The 19,236-nt window shown below is 33.9% G+C and overlaps 1 protein-coding gene across 1 annotated transcript in view; it reads left to right on the forward strand.

Annotated features, from left to right (window-relative positions):
* Window positions 1-18,750, forward strand: part of LOC144967211 (proteasome adapter and scaffold protein ECM29-like) — a 74,731-nt gene extending 55,981 nt beyond the window's left edge. Inside the window, exons 41-50 of the mRNA XM_078904158.1 lie at window positions 535-732; window positions 1,066-1,277; window positions 2,060-2,103; window positions 7,382-7,433; window positions 8,298-8,444; window positions 9,550-9,667; window positions 10,816-10,921; window positions 11,339-11,433; window positions 12,691-12,762; window positions 16,455-18,750. Coding sequence (XP_078760284.1) covers window positions 535-732; window positions 1,066-1,277; window positions 2,060-2,103; window positions 7,382-7,433; window positions 8,298-8,444; window positions 9,550-9,667; window positions 10,816-10,921; window positions 11,339-11,433; window positions 12,691-12,762; window positions 16,455-16,633 — 1,223 coding nt within the window. The 3' untranslated portion in view covers window positions 16,634-18,750. The remainder of the gene's footprint in view (window positions 1-534; window positions 733-1,065; window positions 1,278-2,059; window positions 2,104-7,381; window positions 7,434-8,297; window positions 8,445-9,549; window positions 9,668-10,815; window positions 10,922-11,338; window positions 11,434-12,690; window positions 12,763-16,454) is intronic.
* Window positions 18,751-19,236: the final 486 nt, after the last annotated feature.

Consider the following 19,236-nt stretch of genomic DNA (forward strand, 5'->3'; position numbering starts at 1 on the left):
AAATTAAATCAAAGGGTCTTATAAATTGCACTTGATTTTGGGACATTACATCATTAACCTTCTATTTTGTATGGAACTAAAATTGTACATGAAATTGCTGTCCTGTGTATATTATATAAAATCTCAGTCATAAATAGAATTAGCACTGAGTTCATAGTTGAAACTATCCATGAATTACACATATCCAAATATAGGAGTCTGATGAAAGATAATTCTTGGATGGAATGTCACAACAAAAAAAAAAGAGTTAAGAAATTAGGACGAATTACGGAATAATGCCTTTCATCCTTTTTCTTGATTAAAATATTGAAAAATGATTCAGACACAAAGGGACTATCTATGACATCATAGTCTTTTTAAAGTGTTGTTTGTTACTATGTACAAAGTGGGTCATGAAAAGCAAGGGGAAAAAAATAATTCTAAGTATGTTAATATTCACATCATATCCATATATCAACCTTTCATGAATAAAACGTTCCATTTTGATTTTAATTTGTAAAAGTGAATTATGGTTTGTTTTGTTTAATTTTTCAGCATCAAATACCCGACATGCATGTAGTGTAACCCTTCATGCTATATCAAGACACAGCCCAGATGTGTTACAGCGTCATGCTAATGTTGCTATGCCCTTGGCATTTTTTGCCATGCATGAAGAGAACAAATCTGAAGAGGAGACAAAGAAGAAAGAGGAACCGTCAGATTGGGAAGATGTGTGGAATGAGATTACACCTGGTGGGTTGTTTATAATGTTGTTTTAATTATTACCTTGTGATAGATCTGCATGCCAGAGACAATAGAGCATAAAAGCTTTGCAGCGATGGGGGATTGAACCCTTGACCCTACTGTTATGACAACTCCGCCTGGCTGCGAGAGGGACGTATACAGTCGACGCCATCCACCGCTTCGGAGTTGTCATATCAGTCGGGTTGTGGGCTCGAGCCCCCATCGCTGTGAAGTTTTTATTTTCTATTGTCCTCTGGCACTTTTCTACACACTTCATTTCCTGTTGTTATCAACATAAATGCCTACTCCACTCACTTTTCCGATTTTAATTCACAATCTCAGGCACAGAAGCTGGAATCAGACTGTATCTGCCAGAGTTGGTCTCCCTCCTGTCCACATGCCTTCAATCCCAGGACTGGTCTGTGAAGGCACAGGCAGGCAGAGGCATGGCCACCGTAGCCACCAAATTAGGTGCTCAGCTTGGACCACCACATCTTGGAAACCTTGTCACAGCTCTATTAGATGGCTTGTCTGGCCGGACTTGGACAGGAAAGGTAGGATTGGAGATGGCAGAATATTTTCTATTTTTTCTCTTTTTAAAAATCCCTCATCCCTCCCAATAGCATATGATTTTTCAAACTGAAAAAAAACACCAAAAAAAAACCACTTAGAGCATTTCTATAATGCAATATCCACTAAATGTACTCAAACTGGTTTACAAGGGGCCCCTTGCCAACTGCACTTAACATGTAGGACGGGACATGATGCCTGTTAGGAGATTCAGAATTTTTTTTACAACAGAGACAGTGCTGTTAAGGGCCAGGCACTCCTTTTTCACCTGAGTACGGTGAAAGAATATGAGTAAAGAGCCTTCGCCGGGGACTCGACTATGCACTGCTTAGAGCAGGACTCAAACTCAGGACCTTCCATTCCAAAGGCGAATGTCTTACCACAAGACCACAAACTATATCTGCAATGGATTGGTCTATATTTGCACCTTTACTGGACTTCTCAGATCTTCAACCTTGTCATATAATTTTTGTTTGCGCTACTGTTTTTAGTCTAGTATTTTTTTCAAACCACCCTGATCAACAGAGCTTGGTCTTGAGCATATGATTTAGATTTTACTGAACATTTATATAGCCATGAGTTTTTAAATTGCTTCTTGTTCTTTGCACATCCACTCTACTATGTGATATGATAAGTAAAAACATTGCATCATATTCTTTCAATGTTATCTCTTTTCCATTACTGTCCACTACAATGAAATGAATGAGTGTAACAAATTCCTTTATTTTTTATTCATTTTTTTTTTTGTGTGTGTGTATTGAATCAGGAATCTTTGCTGAAAGCTTTGTCTGCTGTTTGCACGTCTTGCAAGTAAGTGATGAACGATTTGCATTTAATTTTATAGAATTTAGTGAACATTTTTTTAAAATCAGTGTAAAATATATGGTAAGTTGGGTTTTTTTCCTTTTGTTTGGGTGTTTCTGTTCACAAAGTTTCAAAGTTTATTCAATCTTAGGCTTTCGCCAATAAATCAACAATTTGATGCCAACATACATGAAAGTGGAAAAAAAAAAATAAAAAAATAAAAAAATAAAAAAAAAAGAAAAAAAGAAAAAAAAGGTAAATGGAACCAAAAAATAAACTGATACACCACACAAAAATACAACAATGGTAATACCATCAATACGTTCAATAATAATAATAATAATAATAATAATAATAATAATAAGAAGAAGAAGAAGAAGAAGAAGAAGAAGAAGAAGAAGAAGAAGAAGAAGAAGAAGAAGAAGAAGAAGAAGAAGAAGAAGAAGAAGAAGAAGAAGAAGAAGAAGAAGCAGCAGCAGCAGCAGCAGCAGCAGCAGCAGCAGCAGCAGCAGCAGCAGCAGCAGCAGCAGCAGCAGCAGCAGCAGCAGCAGCAGCAGCAGCAGCAGCAGCAGAAGAAGAAGAAGAAGAAGAAGAAGAAGAAGAAGAAGAAGAAGAAGAAGAAGAAGAAGAAGAAGAAGGAGGAGGAGGAGGAGGAGGAGAACAACAACAACAACAAGAATATCAATAATAATACCAATAATAATATTACCATCATCACTACACCCCAATCATCACCGTTACCACCACCACCATTACCATTATCACTACCACTATCACCATCACTTTTACATTTCCAATCAGTTTTTCTCATTTAAAAAAAATAAAAAATAAAAATAAAATATTGATACCCATCACAACAGACCTCCTCACTACCACGAAAATTCCCGTAGTACTACGGCTAAATCCCGAGCCAGATATAATAAAGGTTTTTAATTAAATGTCATTTCTTGAAAACGAAGTTCTGGTGCCAGAGCTATCACATAGAGTTAATATTTTTCCCCCCGCATTATAAGGACAAACTTGTGGTTTTTAAGGGTAGTTAAAATGTCTACGATGTTATTTACCCTGAAAACTACTTATTACATTTTCCTATTTCAAGTAGGCAGGTCTGCTATGATAAGTATCAGTTCCATAGTCAAAATAAGAAAAACAAAAATAACTTTTATTTTAATCAATAATCCATACAATTTGATGACAACAGACATGAAAGTGAGAAAAAAAGGTAAATGAAACCAAAGCATAAAATGATACCATAAATAATCATAAAAATACAACATTGTAATACCACCAATACTTACAATAATAGTAATAATAATAATAATAATAATAATAATAATAATAATAATAATAATAATAATAATAATAATAATAATAATAATAATTATTATTATTATAATAATTGTAAAAATAACAGAAGCGCCGCAGCAATAATATCTAGTATTGTATTTGTAAATGTGGACCACGCTTATATCGTTGACAATTAAGAAGATAGGGATTATATCATGGTAATTCTGTTTTGGATAATAAAGTTTTTGACTTTTAGTAATACTAGGTGCTCCAAAATGCTTTGGTCTGGGTGATCTTTATCTTCGGGGAAATTCCAGCATAATAAATAGCCCACCACTTATTTAACACATTTCTATCGTTGATTAAAGTTCTAGAAGAATGGGATTTTGCGAACATTGCCTAGAAGTTACAGACATATTAGTTTAACGTATTGTTTGGTAGAATTACAGAATTAATTCCCAAAGACAAATAATTGAATCTTTTAGAATATCACAAACATTTAAGTAATTTTCCGTACTGATATAGTCTAGAGCAAAACAAGCTTGTGTACTTCAATTATTCCATGTCAAGGGTTGGTTTCTTTGTTTTTAAGAATTTTATGGCGTTTGTGACGCATTGAAAGAACAGAAAATGTATAAGGTAGTCTAAAAGTATACTTTTCTCAAAGGCACCTGCGGATAAATAAGGCAAAGGTAAATGGTGCGGATAGGGCACCAAGAGCACCCCTCGGTGTACTTAGATTGAAATCGCTTAGAAGTCAAAGATACAAGCAAAGGGTCCTAACAAGTGAAATACAACACTTCTTTTACAAATCACATCAAAACAGAAGAACCAAGAAAAAAAAAAAAAATATATATATATATATATATACATTTGAAATATAATTAAGATAGTTTGACTTCTACAACGTTGTTATCGAGCGTTGCTCTCATCAGGAAGTGGAAGTGAAAGTAGATTGTTGTGTTTTCGTATTTTTATAGATTCGTATTTATGGAGGTTCGTAATTACATAAAAGGTGTTTGTTTCTATGTCTGCATGAGGAAGTTAGTTCGTTTCTTCTGTTGAGTGTTGCTATGTTCGGTTTAGTGATGATGAAGAATTTTTCTTCCAAGCAGAGGTTGCAAATCTTAGAAGAGGGGGAGTACGACTGTGCTCTGGATATGATTTTCCATGTGATGCTGTGTTGTATGTTTTTTTCTTTGAGGTTCCAAATGTGTTCGCTTAGTGTAGTAGAATGTCGTTTGTGTATGTTTCTGAAGGAATATGTATGCAGGTTGTATCTGGTTTTGAATGGACACTCGGTGAGGCCAATGTATGTTTCTTGTTTTGGTGTGTCTGGTCGTGTTACTGTGGCTTGATAAATTACGTTTTGAGTCAGGCAATTGCCGTTTAGTGGGCATGTTGTCTGGGTCCTACAGTTGCATTTTTTCTCTAGGTTGTTGCTGGGAAGATCTGGCTGTGATAGTTTTCGGTTATTGTTGGATGAAATAATGTTTTGTATGTTTGGCATGCAAGTGTATCCTATTTTGATGGTGTTTTTGTTCATGATTGGGTGTAGAACGTGACCGGGAGGGAAGCATTTTTGTAGTAGATTGAAGAATTTGTTACCGATAGAAGTTATCACATTCTTGCTGTAGGGTGGGTTGAACCATGTTATGTGTCGTTTTCTTTGTCGTTTTTTTGTTGAGGTGGTAATGGTCTCTTCCTCATATTCTAGTTTGTAGTTATATCCACTTTTTTGTAGTGCGTTTGTGTACGGTGGGATTGCATCGTTGAATATGTTGTTGTTTGTAGAGTTGTTAGATAGTCGTTTGTTAATGCTCTCGGGGATGTTTTTTATTATAGATGGCGGATGATTGCTGTGTCTATGAACGTACAATGGGATGTTGTTGGGTTTTGAAAATGGTTGATAGGTGCCGTCGTTTAGGTTGATGGTTATGTCCAGGAAGTCGAATGTTTTTTTGTTGGCTTCGATTGTAATTTTCAGATTGTTGTCCTGGAAGATTTTGCATATTTTTTTCTTTATTAATTCTGTCTGTCTCGGTGTTTTATTGCACAATGCGAGTCCGTCGTCCCTGTATAGTCCAATGTTTATATCGAGATTTTGCATTTGAGAAAGTAGATATAGCCCGACGAGCTCGCATGTTTCTGCTCCATCGTAGCTCCCCATGGTGACATCAAAGTTTGTTGATTTTTTTGTCCATGCTGTTCCATTATTGTAAAGTGATGTATTCTTCGAGTGCAGGATAATATGTATTTCTTCTTCGGTGATGTTGTCGAAGGTTTTTGCGAACTGTAGTGCTTTGAGGAGTAGGGTTTTGGTGATTGAAGGGTAGAAATTACAGATGTCAAAGATGATTGCGTTTTGTCGTTGTTTGTTTTCTGTGTTTCTGTACCAGTTGATAACTTCAGCGGTGTTTCTCCATTGGTTGAATTCGGTTTTCTTGACGATTTTGGTGTTGATTCTGTCTAAAATCTGTTTACTTATTTTTCCGATTTGTGATTTACATGGGTTTATGAGACGGCATTGTACGTTGTTGCGAAAGTTTGGTTTATGGTCTTTGATAGTGATGAAGGTGTTAGATTTTGCTGTGGTGTCTATTCTGTCACTTAGCTGTAGGTTTTCGGCGATGCTTTTGTCTTCTGCTGTAATATCAGGTGTCGTAGATGGTGTTTGTTTCTTGTACTCTGCTTGTATATTTTTCTCAAGTAAATGTGTGTATTCTTTAGGGTAAGCTTGTAGAAGTTTGTGGTTTTGTCAGCGGCGACGTAAACATTGGAGTCTTGATGTATTGATCGTATGTCTTGTTGTAGTTTGTTTTGGAAGGTGTCGTTGATTTGTCTGAATTTTATGTTTCGGATGATATCTGTCAGTCCATCCTCGAATTCTCGTAGTTCAGGTATGGATGGGGCTGGTCTGGTAGATCTAAATCCAAAAGTTTCTTTATTTTTAACCGTTTGGTCAGGGTTTAGGTAGAAAAAAGCTCGCCATCTGGTGTTTCTTATAAATTTTTTTTCGTTTGTGATGTCTTGGAGATTATAATTGTTAGCTTCGGATGGATTTCTTGTCGAATAATCAAAATAGTACTAAACGAGGTCATTTACTGGTAAAATAAATTTGCTCAACAGAACAGTAGATAACTGGAGCAAAGTATAAATATTATAAACAATAAATGAAATTAATAGTGACTCAACTTTAGTATAAAGAGCTATTTATAAAATTGAAATAAATTAGATAGTTTGCTTCTACACGTTTTATCGGCTTGTTTCATCAGAAGTGAAGTGAAGTAGATGTTGTGTTTTCGTATATATATATATATATATATATATTATAATATATATATATATATATATATATATATATATATATATATATATATATAATATATAATATATATATATATAATAAATAAATATATATATAAATGTATATTCAATAGTTTATAGTTTATACCAGTTATTTTGGATTTTACATTGCCATATGATATATGTTCATTACGCTCAAAAGATAATACTCGTACAAGCTATTTGAGATATATGTTATGTGCTATCATTAAATAACGTATTCAAAGAACAACTCTTATTCAGCTGAAACAAAATAAGATAAGATGATTATCTTGAATATGATTTGAATTGACAGCAAGAGTACCCTGCTCCCAAAACATTATCACTTTGAATTCATATAAAATATTAATTATTATAAGTTATATACTACACAAGAAACGAAGTAATGTACAAATTAAGAAGGCAGAAGGAAAGCTAATAGGATTATCATAGCTTTTAAACACTTATCTTTTAATAAGGACATAATTTTATGCTGGAACTGCTCAGACTAATTAGAGAAGAATTTTTATTTATGCTATCTTTAAGAAATTCAAAAAAATAAAAAATTTAAATTAAAAATTTAAAAAGACAAAAAGATCAGTTTGCTCAAACTCCAGAATATTTGTTTAGTATCATTTAATTTAACAGAATTGTTGACATCTTTGTCTCATAGGGAGGCCATTCTTCAAGATAATGCCCCTGCTGATCAACCGTCCTTGGAACAGGTAAGTTCATACATTTTATACTAGTTCTCAATATTTTGTGCTTTTTGTGATAATGTTACGACTTCACTACAACTCAATTTTTTTTCTGTTGGCTATTAAGTGTCCGCTTTTCACTCGTGGTTAATTGGCCTGGGTTTACCCTTTATTTGGGAAGTTATCTACTCAATACTCATTTCTTAAAAGATCTGATGATTGTTAGAGCCTGTCAGTCGCTCAAATCTCACTCTGGTTTTAAATTGAAATTGTTCTGTGTTTTCTCCATATACTCCTATATATATTCTCCTAGGGCAAGAATTTGTAGGTGTTCAGAGTCCATGGATTCGTTTTACAAAATTTAATGAGATTGAAATTAGGAACCCATCTCATATTTAGTGTAAATGGAAGCTACTCAAAATTCTGAAGAATGTGTGATTGAATCATACTGATTCCAATAAATGTGCCATTGCCTAAAAACGGTGTTATATCGGGGTAAAACTAGATGGCACAAAAGGGATTTTAATTTTGAAATGACAAGAAATGTGAAGTTTTAGATTCATTCTCCTCAACAAAACATTAAAACTTTATCCAAGTCTCATATATTTTACTATAAATCCAATTTTTAGCATCTAAACCACTACATGAAAATATCGTTTTGAGGAATGGGCCATATATCCTTGAAATACTCTTAAGCATCCCCTCCCCCCACCCCATCCCTCCCTTCTAGAATAGCTCGTCCATCCAATTTCCTACCAGGTTTTGATTAAATGGGTAAAGTGAGTATCAGCGATTTTTAAAAAAAAAGGAATTTTCAATTAAAGAAAGTCATTTGTCCATGATTATAGCATACAACTTTTGTTTTACCCTTCCCACTCCATCATTTGTCAGATTGCGACTGTGGTGTTGCGTGAAAGTAAAAAAGAACAACCAGCATACAAGATGTCTGCCTTCCAATGCCTTGGTCCCATTTTGGAGTTGTATGAAGTGGACCATTTCAAGACTGTCTGGGAACTATCCCAACCCATCGTCCAACAGGTGAAAAATAGTTATAAGAATGATGATGATGATGATGATGATGATGATGATGATGGTGATGACGATGACGATAACGATGATGATGATGATGATGATGATGATGATGATGATGATGATGATGATGATGATGCCTTCCAATGCCTTGGTCCCATTTTGGAGTTGTATGAAGTGGACCATTTCAAGACTGTCTGGGAACTATCCCAACCCATCGTCCAACAGGTGAAAAATAGTTATAAGAATGATGATGATAATGATGATGATGATGATGATGATGATGATGATGATGATGATGATGATGATGATGATGATGATGATGATGATGATGATGATGATGATGATGATGATGATGATGGTGATGACGATGACGATAACGATGATGATGATGATGATGATGATGATAATGATGATGATGTTGATGATGATGATGATGATGATGATGATGATGATGATGATGATGACGATAACGATGATGATAATGATGATGATGATGATGATGATGATGATGATGATGATGATGATGATGATGATGATGATGATGATGATGATGATGATGATTATGATGATGATGCCTTCCAATGCCTTGGTCCCATTTTGGAGTTGTATGAAGTGGACCATTTCAAGACTGTCTGGGAACTATCCCAACCCATCGTCCAACAGGTGAAAAATAGTTATAAGAATGATGATGATGATGATGATGATGATGATGATGATGATGATGATGATGATGATGATGATGATGGTGATGACGATGACGATAATGATGATGATGATGATGATGATGATGATGATGATGATGATGATGATGATGATGATGATGATTATGATGATGATGCCTTCCAATGCCTTGGTCCCATTTTGGAGTTGTATGAAGTGGACCATTTCAAGACTGTCTGGGAACTATCCCAACCCATCGTCCAACAGGTGAAAAATAGTTATAAGAATGATGATGGTGATGATGATGATGATGATGATGATGATGATGTTGATGATGATGATGGTGATAATGATGAGGAAGATGAAAGTGATAAAGAACTATTGACTTAGTTTGTGTTTTTATATAAAGTATTATTATTTTTATTTTTTATTATGTTTTCAATTTTTCCAGGTTGTAGAGAGCAAGAAAGAGGACGACGAAGACACAGACATGAACCAAAAACAAGAGTTGATTCAATGCACTTATACCCTACTGGGAGAAGCATGGCCACACACAGTCAGCACTCAGAGTAAGGAGGCCAATGATTGTTTCTGTTCTTTAGTATTGTTGTTATAAGTTATAGTTATATTCCCTAAATTATTAATATTGTTATGATCATGCTATATCGAGCTAAGTCATTATCTAAGCAAATGCTTCTTTTTGTTTACATTCCAAGATTTTTCTTCTACTGAGAGGACATATGAAATACTTAGTCATTGATCTGGTTTTTTAGTAAGTTATTTATGTTTTTATTGTTTTTTTTGTTGTTGGCTTAAGAAGGGTTTTTAGCCAGGGACATTTCGTGTTTGGTATTTTAGGTTTTTTAAAAAGCTGTTATATTCACTTTTTGTTTATATTACTTTTTACAGTCCACACTGGGTGGGGATCCTGACCTCCCATAGCGGGCAGGGAGGTACATACTGTGTCTTCTATACCCTTATATCTGTTTTCCAACATGCTTTCTGTCTTTGTCTTGGAATGAGATTACTTGGTTTTTTTCCTGGCCCTGGTCGGAGTCCCGGCTGGGAGGGAAACAGTCAAGTGCATAGTTATTGTTTTGGGAGATGATATTTTTTCCTTGTAAATCATCTTTCTGTTATGTATTATTATTATATTTATTTTGAATGTATATTGTAAGCATTTGAGTGTGTTCCTCTTTGCTGGATTTTGTGCTTGTGTCCAGATGAGGCTTATAGGTAATCTCAAACTAAGTACATTGGTGATACGCTCTTGGAATCTACATCTGATCCCTATTTGTTCCCAGTTCCCCTATGTCTTACTTTCACTTGGGTGCTTTTTAATTGTAATTCTAGCCTTTTTACTATCCCACTTTCTTCCTTTTTACTGGCGCTGATATAACCTAAATGTGTTGCAAGCGCCGTAAAACCCTTAAAAACAAAACAAAAACAGTCCACAACTTCTAGCAGCTTAATTTCACTTTTTATTGTTGAAATAGTTTGCAATAGACTGGTATCCAATTCAAATTGTAGCTTTCAATTGTTGCTGTATCTATCCCTTAAGAGAAACTGGAATAAAATCTGGATCCATGGATATGAAAGCAAATCATTTGTGATTCCCCCCCCCCCCTTTCCCCCCATAATATTGATTTATAAAAGTTCATGTATTCTTATGACCACAACTAAGTGTATTTACTTTCTTCATTCCACACAATTTCAGATGAGATGTGGAATTCCTACGCAAATCTCTTATGCTCTTCCATGCCTCAGTGTACTTGGAAAGTACAAATTGTGTTGTTGAAAAACATGCAGAAAATGTTGAACAGGTAAAGAGTTAATTTGATTTTTGATCATCATCATGGAATTATAAAACATTATTCTCTCTCAGGGGGAAGAAAGGCATTGTAATATTGTAGATTATTTAGATTTTGAAAGTTAGAAAAATACAAATGAAAAAAGCAAAAAACAAAAAATCAACTTTTCTTAATTTGGGATTTAATCTCAGACCTTATGATTATTTTCTCTTTAACTTAAATGTTATCAGAATCCTACTAAGCTCATTATAACAAGAAAAAAACATTTTTAGATGTTAATTTGCTATTTTAAAGAGAGATTATGTTTAATGTTAGATTTGTAGATCAAGGTATAATAGAAAAAAGCAGGGCCTTGTAAAAATTTGTGAGTGGGTAGGAATGGTCTCATTTTGACGTGTTTTCATATATTACACTATGTATCATTTTCAGATTTCATATGTTTGAAGTAGGATTAATCCCATCACATATTGAAATTATTGGTGATCTCACCAAGGGCTTTCTTTCAGCTGCTCATACCAACCTGGGTAAGAAAGTATTTGAATGTTCATGATTTTCCTTAAAGGTAGTAAAGACCATTTCTGCTTACTTGAATTGTTTAAGCTGGGGTCTTTTGAAACAGAAGAAGAGTTCCACGTGGTTGGAAGAACCATAGGTTTCACATAATATTTGTTTATGTACGCATTGGCAAAAGATAACTAATTGTGTCAGTGCATGACATAATCAGTCGGCAGGTGAACATTTTGGATTTGCATTTTTTGCATTTTCTGGAAGAATATGCTCCCCAGAGAATTTTAATCTTTATTTGAAGTAAATCGACTGATTTTTCATGAAGTTATGGTCAGATGTATGGGAAAGGTATCCAGCAATGTTTCTCAAATTTCATTCTTTTTCAATATGATTAGCAGAAAAAAATATTTAGAAGAGAAATTAAGCTTTGATATTTCCGGAAGATGTATAAAAGGGGTTGATTTAATCATTTTTGACATGAACTCATTTTTGATTTTAAAAAATTGACCTTCTAACTAAACTTGGCAATATCTCAGTTCAAACCTTTTCACCGTCCGACTGATTATGTCATTCACTGTAACAATTAAGCTTTTTTATAGCATATATATATTTAAGAGCCAATCATATGAATTGAGACGGAAGGATGTCTACTACTACAATCATATGAATAATGATGATTTAACATACTCCTGTAAATATTGACATTTAAATGGCATTATTTATTTATGGGTCAGCGGTTGGTGTCTGTATTGCAAAAACATTCAAGCCATGTCGAGTGTGGTCAGTGACCGGATGAGTGTGGAAATTATCACAAAAGTTTGGCCTTAGCATTGTGTCCTTGATAAGGCATTTTACATACAACATCTAACTTGACTCAGATGTGAATAGGTAGTGATGGATATTGTAATATTACTGGTACCAATGGACGCCTAACAGGCAACTTGCATAACTGTAACTTTTATTCCTAATGGCCTGCCAGAGTAATAAATATTAATTGCGTTGAGCATGGTGAATATGTGGGAATATGTTATTTAAATGTTCAGATTTATTATTATTCTTATTATTATTATTATTATTATTATTATTATTATTATTATTATTATTATTATTATTATTATTATTATTATTATATTATTTATTATTATTATTATTATTATTATTATTATTATTATTATTATTATTATTATTATTATTATTATTATTATTATTATTATTATTATTATTATTATTTTTATTTTTATTTATTTTTAATTTTATTCTTTGCTACCTTGCAGGTAATATCAAATACATCTCCTTGAGATCCGAGAGCCTCATACTCATTGAAAATATCATACTAAAATTGAAAGGTAGGTATGACATAATTAATGCTTGTTTCATGTGACAGGGGTAATGTGTATCCTCACTTTGGTTGACTTTTCCTCAGGATGAGATACATTTGGTCACTCTATTCTGTGCGATAGACTTGACCAATTTCTGTGTAAATGGTACAGCTCTATCCTGGTTCAAATCTTACCTGACCAACAGGTCACAATCAGTGTGTGTAAATGGAGTACCATTGAAAGATGTGCTTTTGAAATATGGCGTCCTCTATTCCTACCTTGTATACAATGCCTCTCGGCAGGGTAATTCAATCGCATTCTGTGAAATATCATATATATGCGATGACACACAGCTCTATAAAAGTGTTGCTCCCCTTTAATTTTCTCATATTTTAGAGGACATTGAGCAGTGCTGTGAGTCTGTTAAAACTGGGATGGTGTTTAACAAACTGAAGTTAAACGAGGAGAAAACAAAAATTATCTTTATTTTACATTAGAATAGTTTTCAGTTTTACCAAATTTCTTGGACCAGAACATTGAGGAGCAGTAGGAAGAGGACTGATCTATCCAATACCTACACAGGAGGATATCCAGCCCCATCAAGAATGAACAATTACTGATGGAAGCTCATTAGTGTAGTGTCACTTATTTCCTTTAGGGTCAGCCTCCTTCACGGCGTCTAAACTGCACTATAAATCTGACCGTTTAGTTTCCCGCTGTTCCGAGCGCCGACGTAACCTCACCCGACAGGTAACCGGGGTTAACAGCGGTCAGCCGATATCAATTCCCAGAACGTAGATTTGACGTGCATTGGGTGATACCAATGGATGATTTCCGTACCAATTAACCTCACGATCTTCGTGACGATGCAATTCCACCCAAATGCAAAGAATTCTCGCAGACCTCCTCTTTCCATCGGTCCAATTTTTATTTCAATATCTCCAGTACTTATTCCACAAGCCGTGATTCAAATTCACCTATTTTTCTATAGCATTTAAATAAAATTACTTGTAATTACCTCAGGATTCTAAAAAAAACGTTGCTATAAACTTCTAATTTTTTTTGGTGTGATTCACAAGGCACAAGTTTTACTACGAAATGAGGTAAGTTTCATTTACTCTTCAGTTTTCATTATTTTGTAATGATTATTTTTCCGCGGTAGGTCAGGTAATAATGATATTACCTCTTTAGCCTTGTTCTTGAAACGTAATATTTCGCTGCTGTTTTATTGTTAAATATATTTTTTTTTTTTTTTTTTTCAATGATGAGTTAATTTGATTTTTAAATTGCATTATTTGAATTATCTTGCTAATGTTTAATTTTAAATGACATTGTGTGTTGGGCCTCAACTTAGCTCAACAGCTTGTTAGAATTTTCCTGCCCCCCCCCCCTTTCTTTCACCAAATTGGGTGAAGTATTTGGTTTTTCTTTTTCCAAATTTTATGTACGCTGTTATGTATGCATGGATATGAGAAGTAATACAGAGTGTTTTAAAACTCATTTTATTCATTAATTCACTATATCATTGCTTACATCGCTCAGTCAATTTTGAATTTTCTCTTACAGCATGGACCACACAATTGCAAGTCATAACCAAGCAGTGAATTCATTATGTAGGACATGTGGTATGATTTGTTTAACACAGAAATAGAAACGTGCCCGCAAGAAACCATTTAAATGTTCAAATTATTCTAATGACATTCTTTTAGTCTATGGGACTGACACGGCATTGGACAAGCAAGGAGAACACTCATAATTTATGTGTAAAAAGTACACATTATAAAGCACATTGAACACACGACTCATTAGCTTCTTTGTATTTTCTCATTGCCAAGACGCTAATAATAAATAAATCAACCTTGAAACGGGTTGCACTTGCATGTTTGATATCGACAGAGTTGAATATAACAACAAACTCCAAAACGCAGGAGAGACTTTCAAATCTCATGCACGAGCCACTGACCCTCAGGGATGGTCCTATTGCCTCTGAATTGGACAGAATACCGCATTACACAACAGGCGTACCACAGCAGATCATTCATTGGCAACCACTGCCACAAATACTTACAAGAAAAAGTCTACACTTACAATTATCCAACAAACAAAGAACTGCACCCACGACCCACTCATCATTGACGACGCTTGCAGTATTGGATTCATTTTCGACAATATAAACAAGGCCTATAGTCATGTGCACAACTTTATTTCACACACAAAATCAATCAAAGCAGACACAATCCAATATATTCAAAGTGCAATAAAACATTACACGGATACATACAGAAAATATTTTCCAAACAAAATAATCCCAAAACAACACCTCATTGAGTACCACTGCATACCACACATCACTCAATATAAGTTAAGACTTAGACTTCTTGGAGAACAAGGCACAGAGACCTGTCACCAAACAACAGCAAAATTGGAAAAAAAGAGCATCCGGCATTATCAATGATATGAATAAAATGCGATTTGTCATCAACGCAATGCAGTTAAAGACCAGCCCCAAACTACACTGACGAGTTTGAATGCTCGTAGCGGATATATTTTTGTTGAGGAAAAATACGTTTTTTTGTGAGGAGAAGTATTTACATCTTGTCTTTATAATACATAAAATTCAGACAAATCCATAGCAACGTTTTTTTTTCTCTAATTTTTGAAATGTTGCACCCGCTATATTTTTTGTGTAATTTGTTACCGTCCATTGATAACTTATATTGAGAAATCTAGTAATACTATGAAAAAATAAAAAACACACAGTAAAAGTAGAAAATATAAACTTTTATACCAAGTAGTGATATTTCAACTCATTCAATATGGGTGTCTAACAGACAATAAAACAAAACATTGTTAAATTGAGTGAAACGGCAATCCCCGTTAGGTAAATTCCTCTCGGTGATTGACCGCTCACCGTGACCGGGTCAGCAGGTGTCAGGAACGGGATACCGTCTCAACTAAACTGTTGTCGTTGTGTACGCTGTGCCTTCCTTTCTCATTAATGTCAAGGAATCAACGTTTGTCCTTAGTTTAATTATTCAAGAACAGGAAACTTTATCGTTTGTTTTGTTTTGTTTGATTTCAGTCTACTCCCATTTAAAGCTTACAGCACTTTAAATAAAATCACATTAAAAAATTTGATAAAATTAAATTATTATATAACAGATACTTGTGGATATGTCATGTTTACCAGATGTAATCATATGTGAAGTTTCATATTTTACAAGAAGAGAAATTTGTTGATCACTTCAACTGGTTTTCTGGCAAACTTGATTCTCTCAAGATTATCTGTCAGTTTTGATCATGGGTTGATATTTGTTCATGCTTGTATTTTGTGTTGTCGTAAAACAACTTTTCTTGAAAAACGAAAATTGTTGGGAAAATTCCCTTTATTTATTCCCAAGAGGAATGTTGTCTTTAGGGTCTCTTGAAGGATAGGCCAGAATAATCCAAGCATCAGCCACAGTGCAGCATCTCAAAGTGAGCTAAGGCAAGGTGATTAGCTCAAGACCACACAGCGCAGAGGGGAGTCAAACTCATTACCTTCTGGGTTTGAAGCAAAGACCCTACTGCTGTACCTCACTGCCTCCAACTTTATTTTTCAGGAATAAGATTGGCCAAGGATATATTTTGCTCTCTAAATTTCCATTCTTATAATTTTGTTTTAATTCAATACTTTATTGTCATTTTTAAAACTCTTTTATGTATTTCCAATTATTCAGGCTGTGATCACCTTACCCTTGTATCTGATGATGTCATGACTCAATTGAAGGAGGAACTCATCCCGTTGGCAGACAAAGGGCCATGGGAGTTACGTGACAGAGCCAAAAATTTGACAAAAACTCTTTTCCTGCCAGCGGCTGATGGGGATGCGAATCAGGCACAGGCTATGGAGCACTAGTTTATTCTTTAAAATTTTGTGGACTTTGTTTTTCTATTACATTTTTCTGAATGAATCTCTGGCATAATTACAAGTTTTAAATAGATTTAATGAATTGTATAGTAGTTTTGGTGGAGTAAATGCTGGATAATTTGATAGCTACTTAAGTTAATACTTGTTTCTATCTCTTTGCCATTTTACAATGTATTTTGTATTTTTGGCATGAGGTCAAACCAACAACAAATGCTAATCTTCATTGTCTTACACAATTACTGTTTATAAGTTTGGCATCTTACAGTATTATCTAAAAGTTGAGCAGTGTTACCAGACTGATATTATGAGGAATTAGAGCGACTCAGTCAGACCTCTGGTTCGTGATTGACATTGGCTGTCTGTTTAAAAAAGATGTAATAGAATAGGGGAACACCGTCCACCCCTAAACTGGTGGATTCTTCATCGGTCCACAGTCTTATATAACTTTAAATCACTTGTCCTTTTTATGTGGCTCTGTGCCTTTGTTCTGGAAAGGGATTATTCGGTTTTGCCTGAGCCCTGCATTGATTCTTTTACTGAGTGGGAAACTGTTGGATTTATATTTTTTTGTGAAAGACACTTTTTCCTTGCTAATTGTCCCTCCCTTATGGATCATGCAATAATTTGGATTTTACAATGATACTTATTTTGCAACCATCAGAGAGTATCCCTTTTGGTACAGATCCTGTAAAAGAATCAAATATGAAACTTCTAGGTTGTTTCAAAAAAGCTACAAGGGTATTTTTCTCTTGGATTTACTTTTGAGTCTCTTTGTCTTTAGTTTTTCCTTGATAATGTTGCTGGATCTTATACTTTTTTCTTTTTTTTATATTTTTTTCCATTTTATTGGCTTTGAGATTACTTAAAATTGAGGCTAGGACTGTAAATCTCATTAAAAAAAAACAAACAAAAAAAACAAACAAACAAGCGAAGAGAAAAGACTGAAATTCAAGCTTGTGTATTTGTTTACTGATGCCTTGAAGCTCCACCCAACCTTTCAAAAACACCAAGAGTATATTCAAAATGTTGTGTCTTCTGTTTGGCCAACGATTGTACAAAAGTAGTTATTTCACTTGCTTACCTGAAAACTTGAATGAGGCTATCTTCTGTTTTTAGATTTTTTTTTTTATGTGAACGTCATCAGAGCATTTATGAAACAGAGGCTTTGTCAACTCTCAAGAGCTTGCTTAAAACATATAATTTTGGTGTCTAGTTGTATGAGGGTGTATTTTAAACACTTAGATTCATTCATTTTTTGAGTTTCAGAGCTACACATAAGTTTGAGTATTTTCATGATCATTGATCATTTTGGCATATTATTGTTATGTTACATCATCTGAATTCCGACTCCGGCTGTCTAAAAGTAATCAAAACAAATCCGAGCCTGTTGCTGACATTTATATACTAGCAGTTTAACTTGTTCATTATTTTCTTTTCATAGACAGTAACGTCTCCAGAGTCATATTTAAAACTACTGTAACCTGATAAGATCACACTTTTGTATACCTTTTTCATTCATCACAGATTGATCTGTGCTAGAATTCATCTGAAAAAAACAAAGGTTTAGATAATCTTACAAAGTAGAGGATAAAAAATGTATTTCATTGATATCGACATTTTTTTTTACTTCCCATTCATTTTTCATGGGCCTTACCAGATAAGGAAAAAAGAATTTACATGTGATTTAAAGATTTAAAGTTGAGTGAAAACAACTGTCCATTACAAATCACTTTTTTAAAGCTTTTCAGAATAGAGTAAATTATAGCTTTTTATCGTGTGTGGTTTTTCAGAGATTTCATATCTAAAATTAAGACATTAAAATAATGAATATAAAAATAATTGAGAAAGTTAGTGTTCAAAGCTATCATAGTTTGATAAATTTCGAAGTCGTGTCATAAAAGACCATGCTTCATAATCTTTTTATTTTTATTATTATTTTTTTTTTCAAATAAGGTCTCTTTATTTTGATAATAAGCAACTTGAGTTAGCTGTAGTGCCCAACCAAAGTCCCAAAATGCCTTTCCTTGTTGTATTCAAACGAGTTAATTCATAATGATTATTGTTGGATGTTGTTTTAAACCAATAAAAATCCTAGACTTTTAAAAGACTTCAGATTTTTTTCTGTGCTATAAAAAAAAATATAAATCAACATGTCATGGAGTGTACGTCTACAATTTGTAACACACCATGTTCTCCTTAATAGGTACACTAATGTATAGTCATTTTTTGATATGTGATTCACTGCCAAAAAAACGTTATCATATTGGGGTGAATTAGATGATAAAATTTGAATTTATTTTGAACAATACAAGGCTTGAGTTGTGTTTTTTTTTTTTTTTTTTGTTTTTTTTAAAGACAGTCGTTATAGTTTCTGTAAGTGACAAAAACTAAAATCTTATATTTCTGGAAATTTTAATTTTAATATCACTTTTGACATGAAGTTCTCCCCAATACTATACCGTTTTGGATTAGTCGCATGCTTTCAGAGGAAACCCCTTTGCTACAAGTTTGTTTTTCTTTGATGGTGAATGCAAGAGTATGTCAAAGGAGATGATATTTTAAAAAATGAGCTTTTATATAGCGCAATATGC

Source organism: Berghia stephanieae, chromosome 1, assembly GCF_034508935.2.
Source record: "Berghia stephanieae isolate SIO BIC M18660-M18661 chromosome 1, UCSD_Bste_1.3, whole genome shotgun sequence".
NCBI lineage: Eukaryota > Metazoa > Mollusca > Gastropoda > Nudibranchia > Aeolidiidae > Berghia > Berghia stephanieae.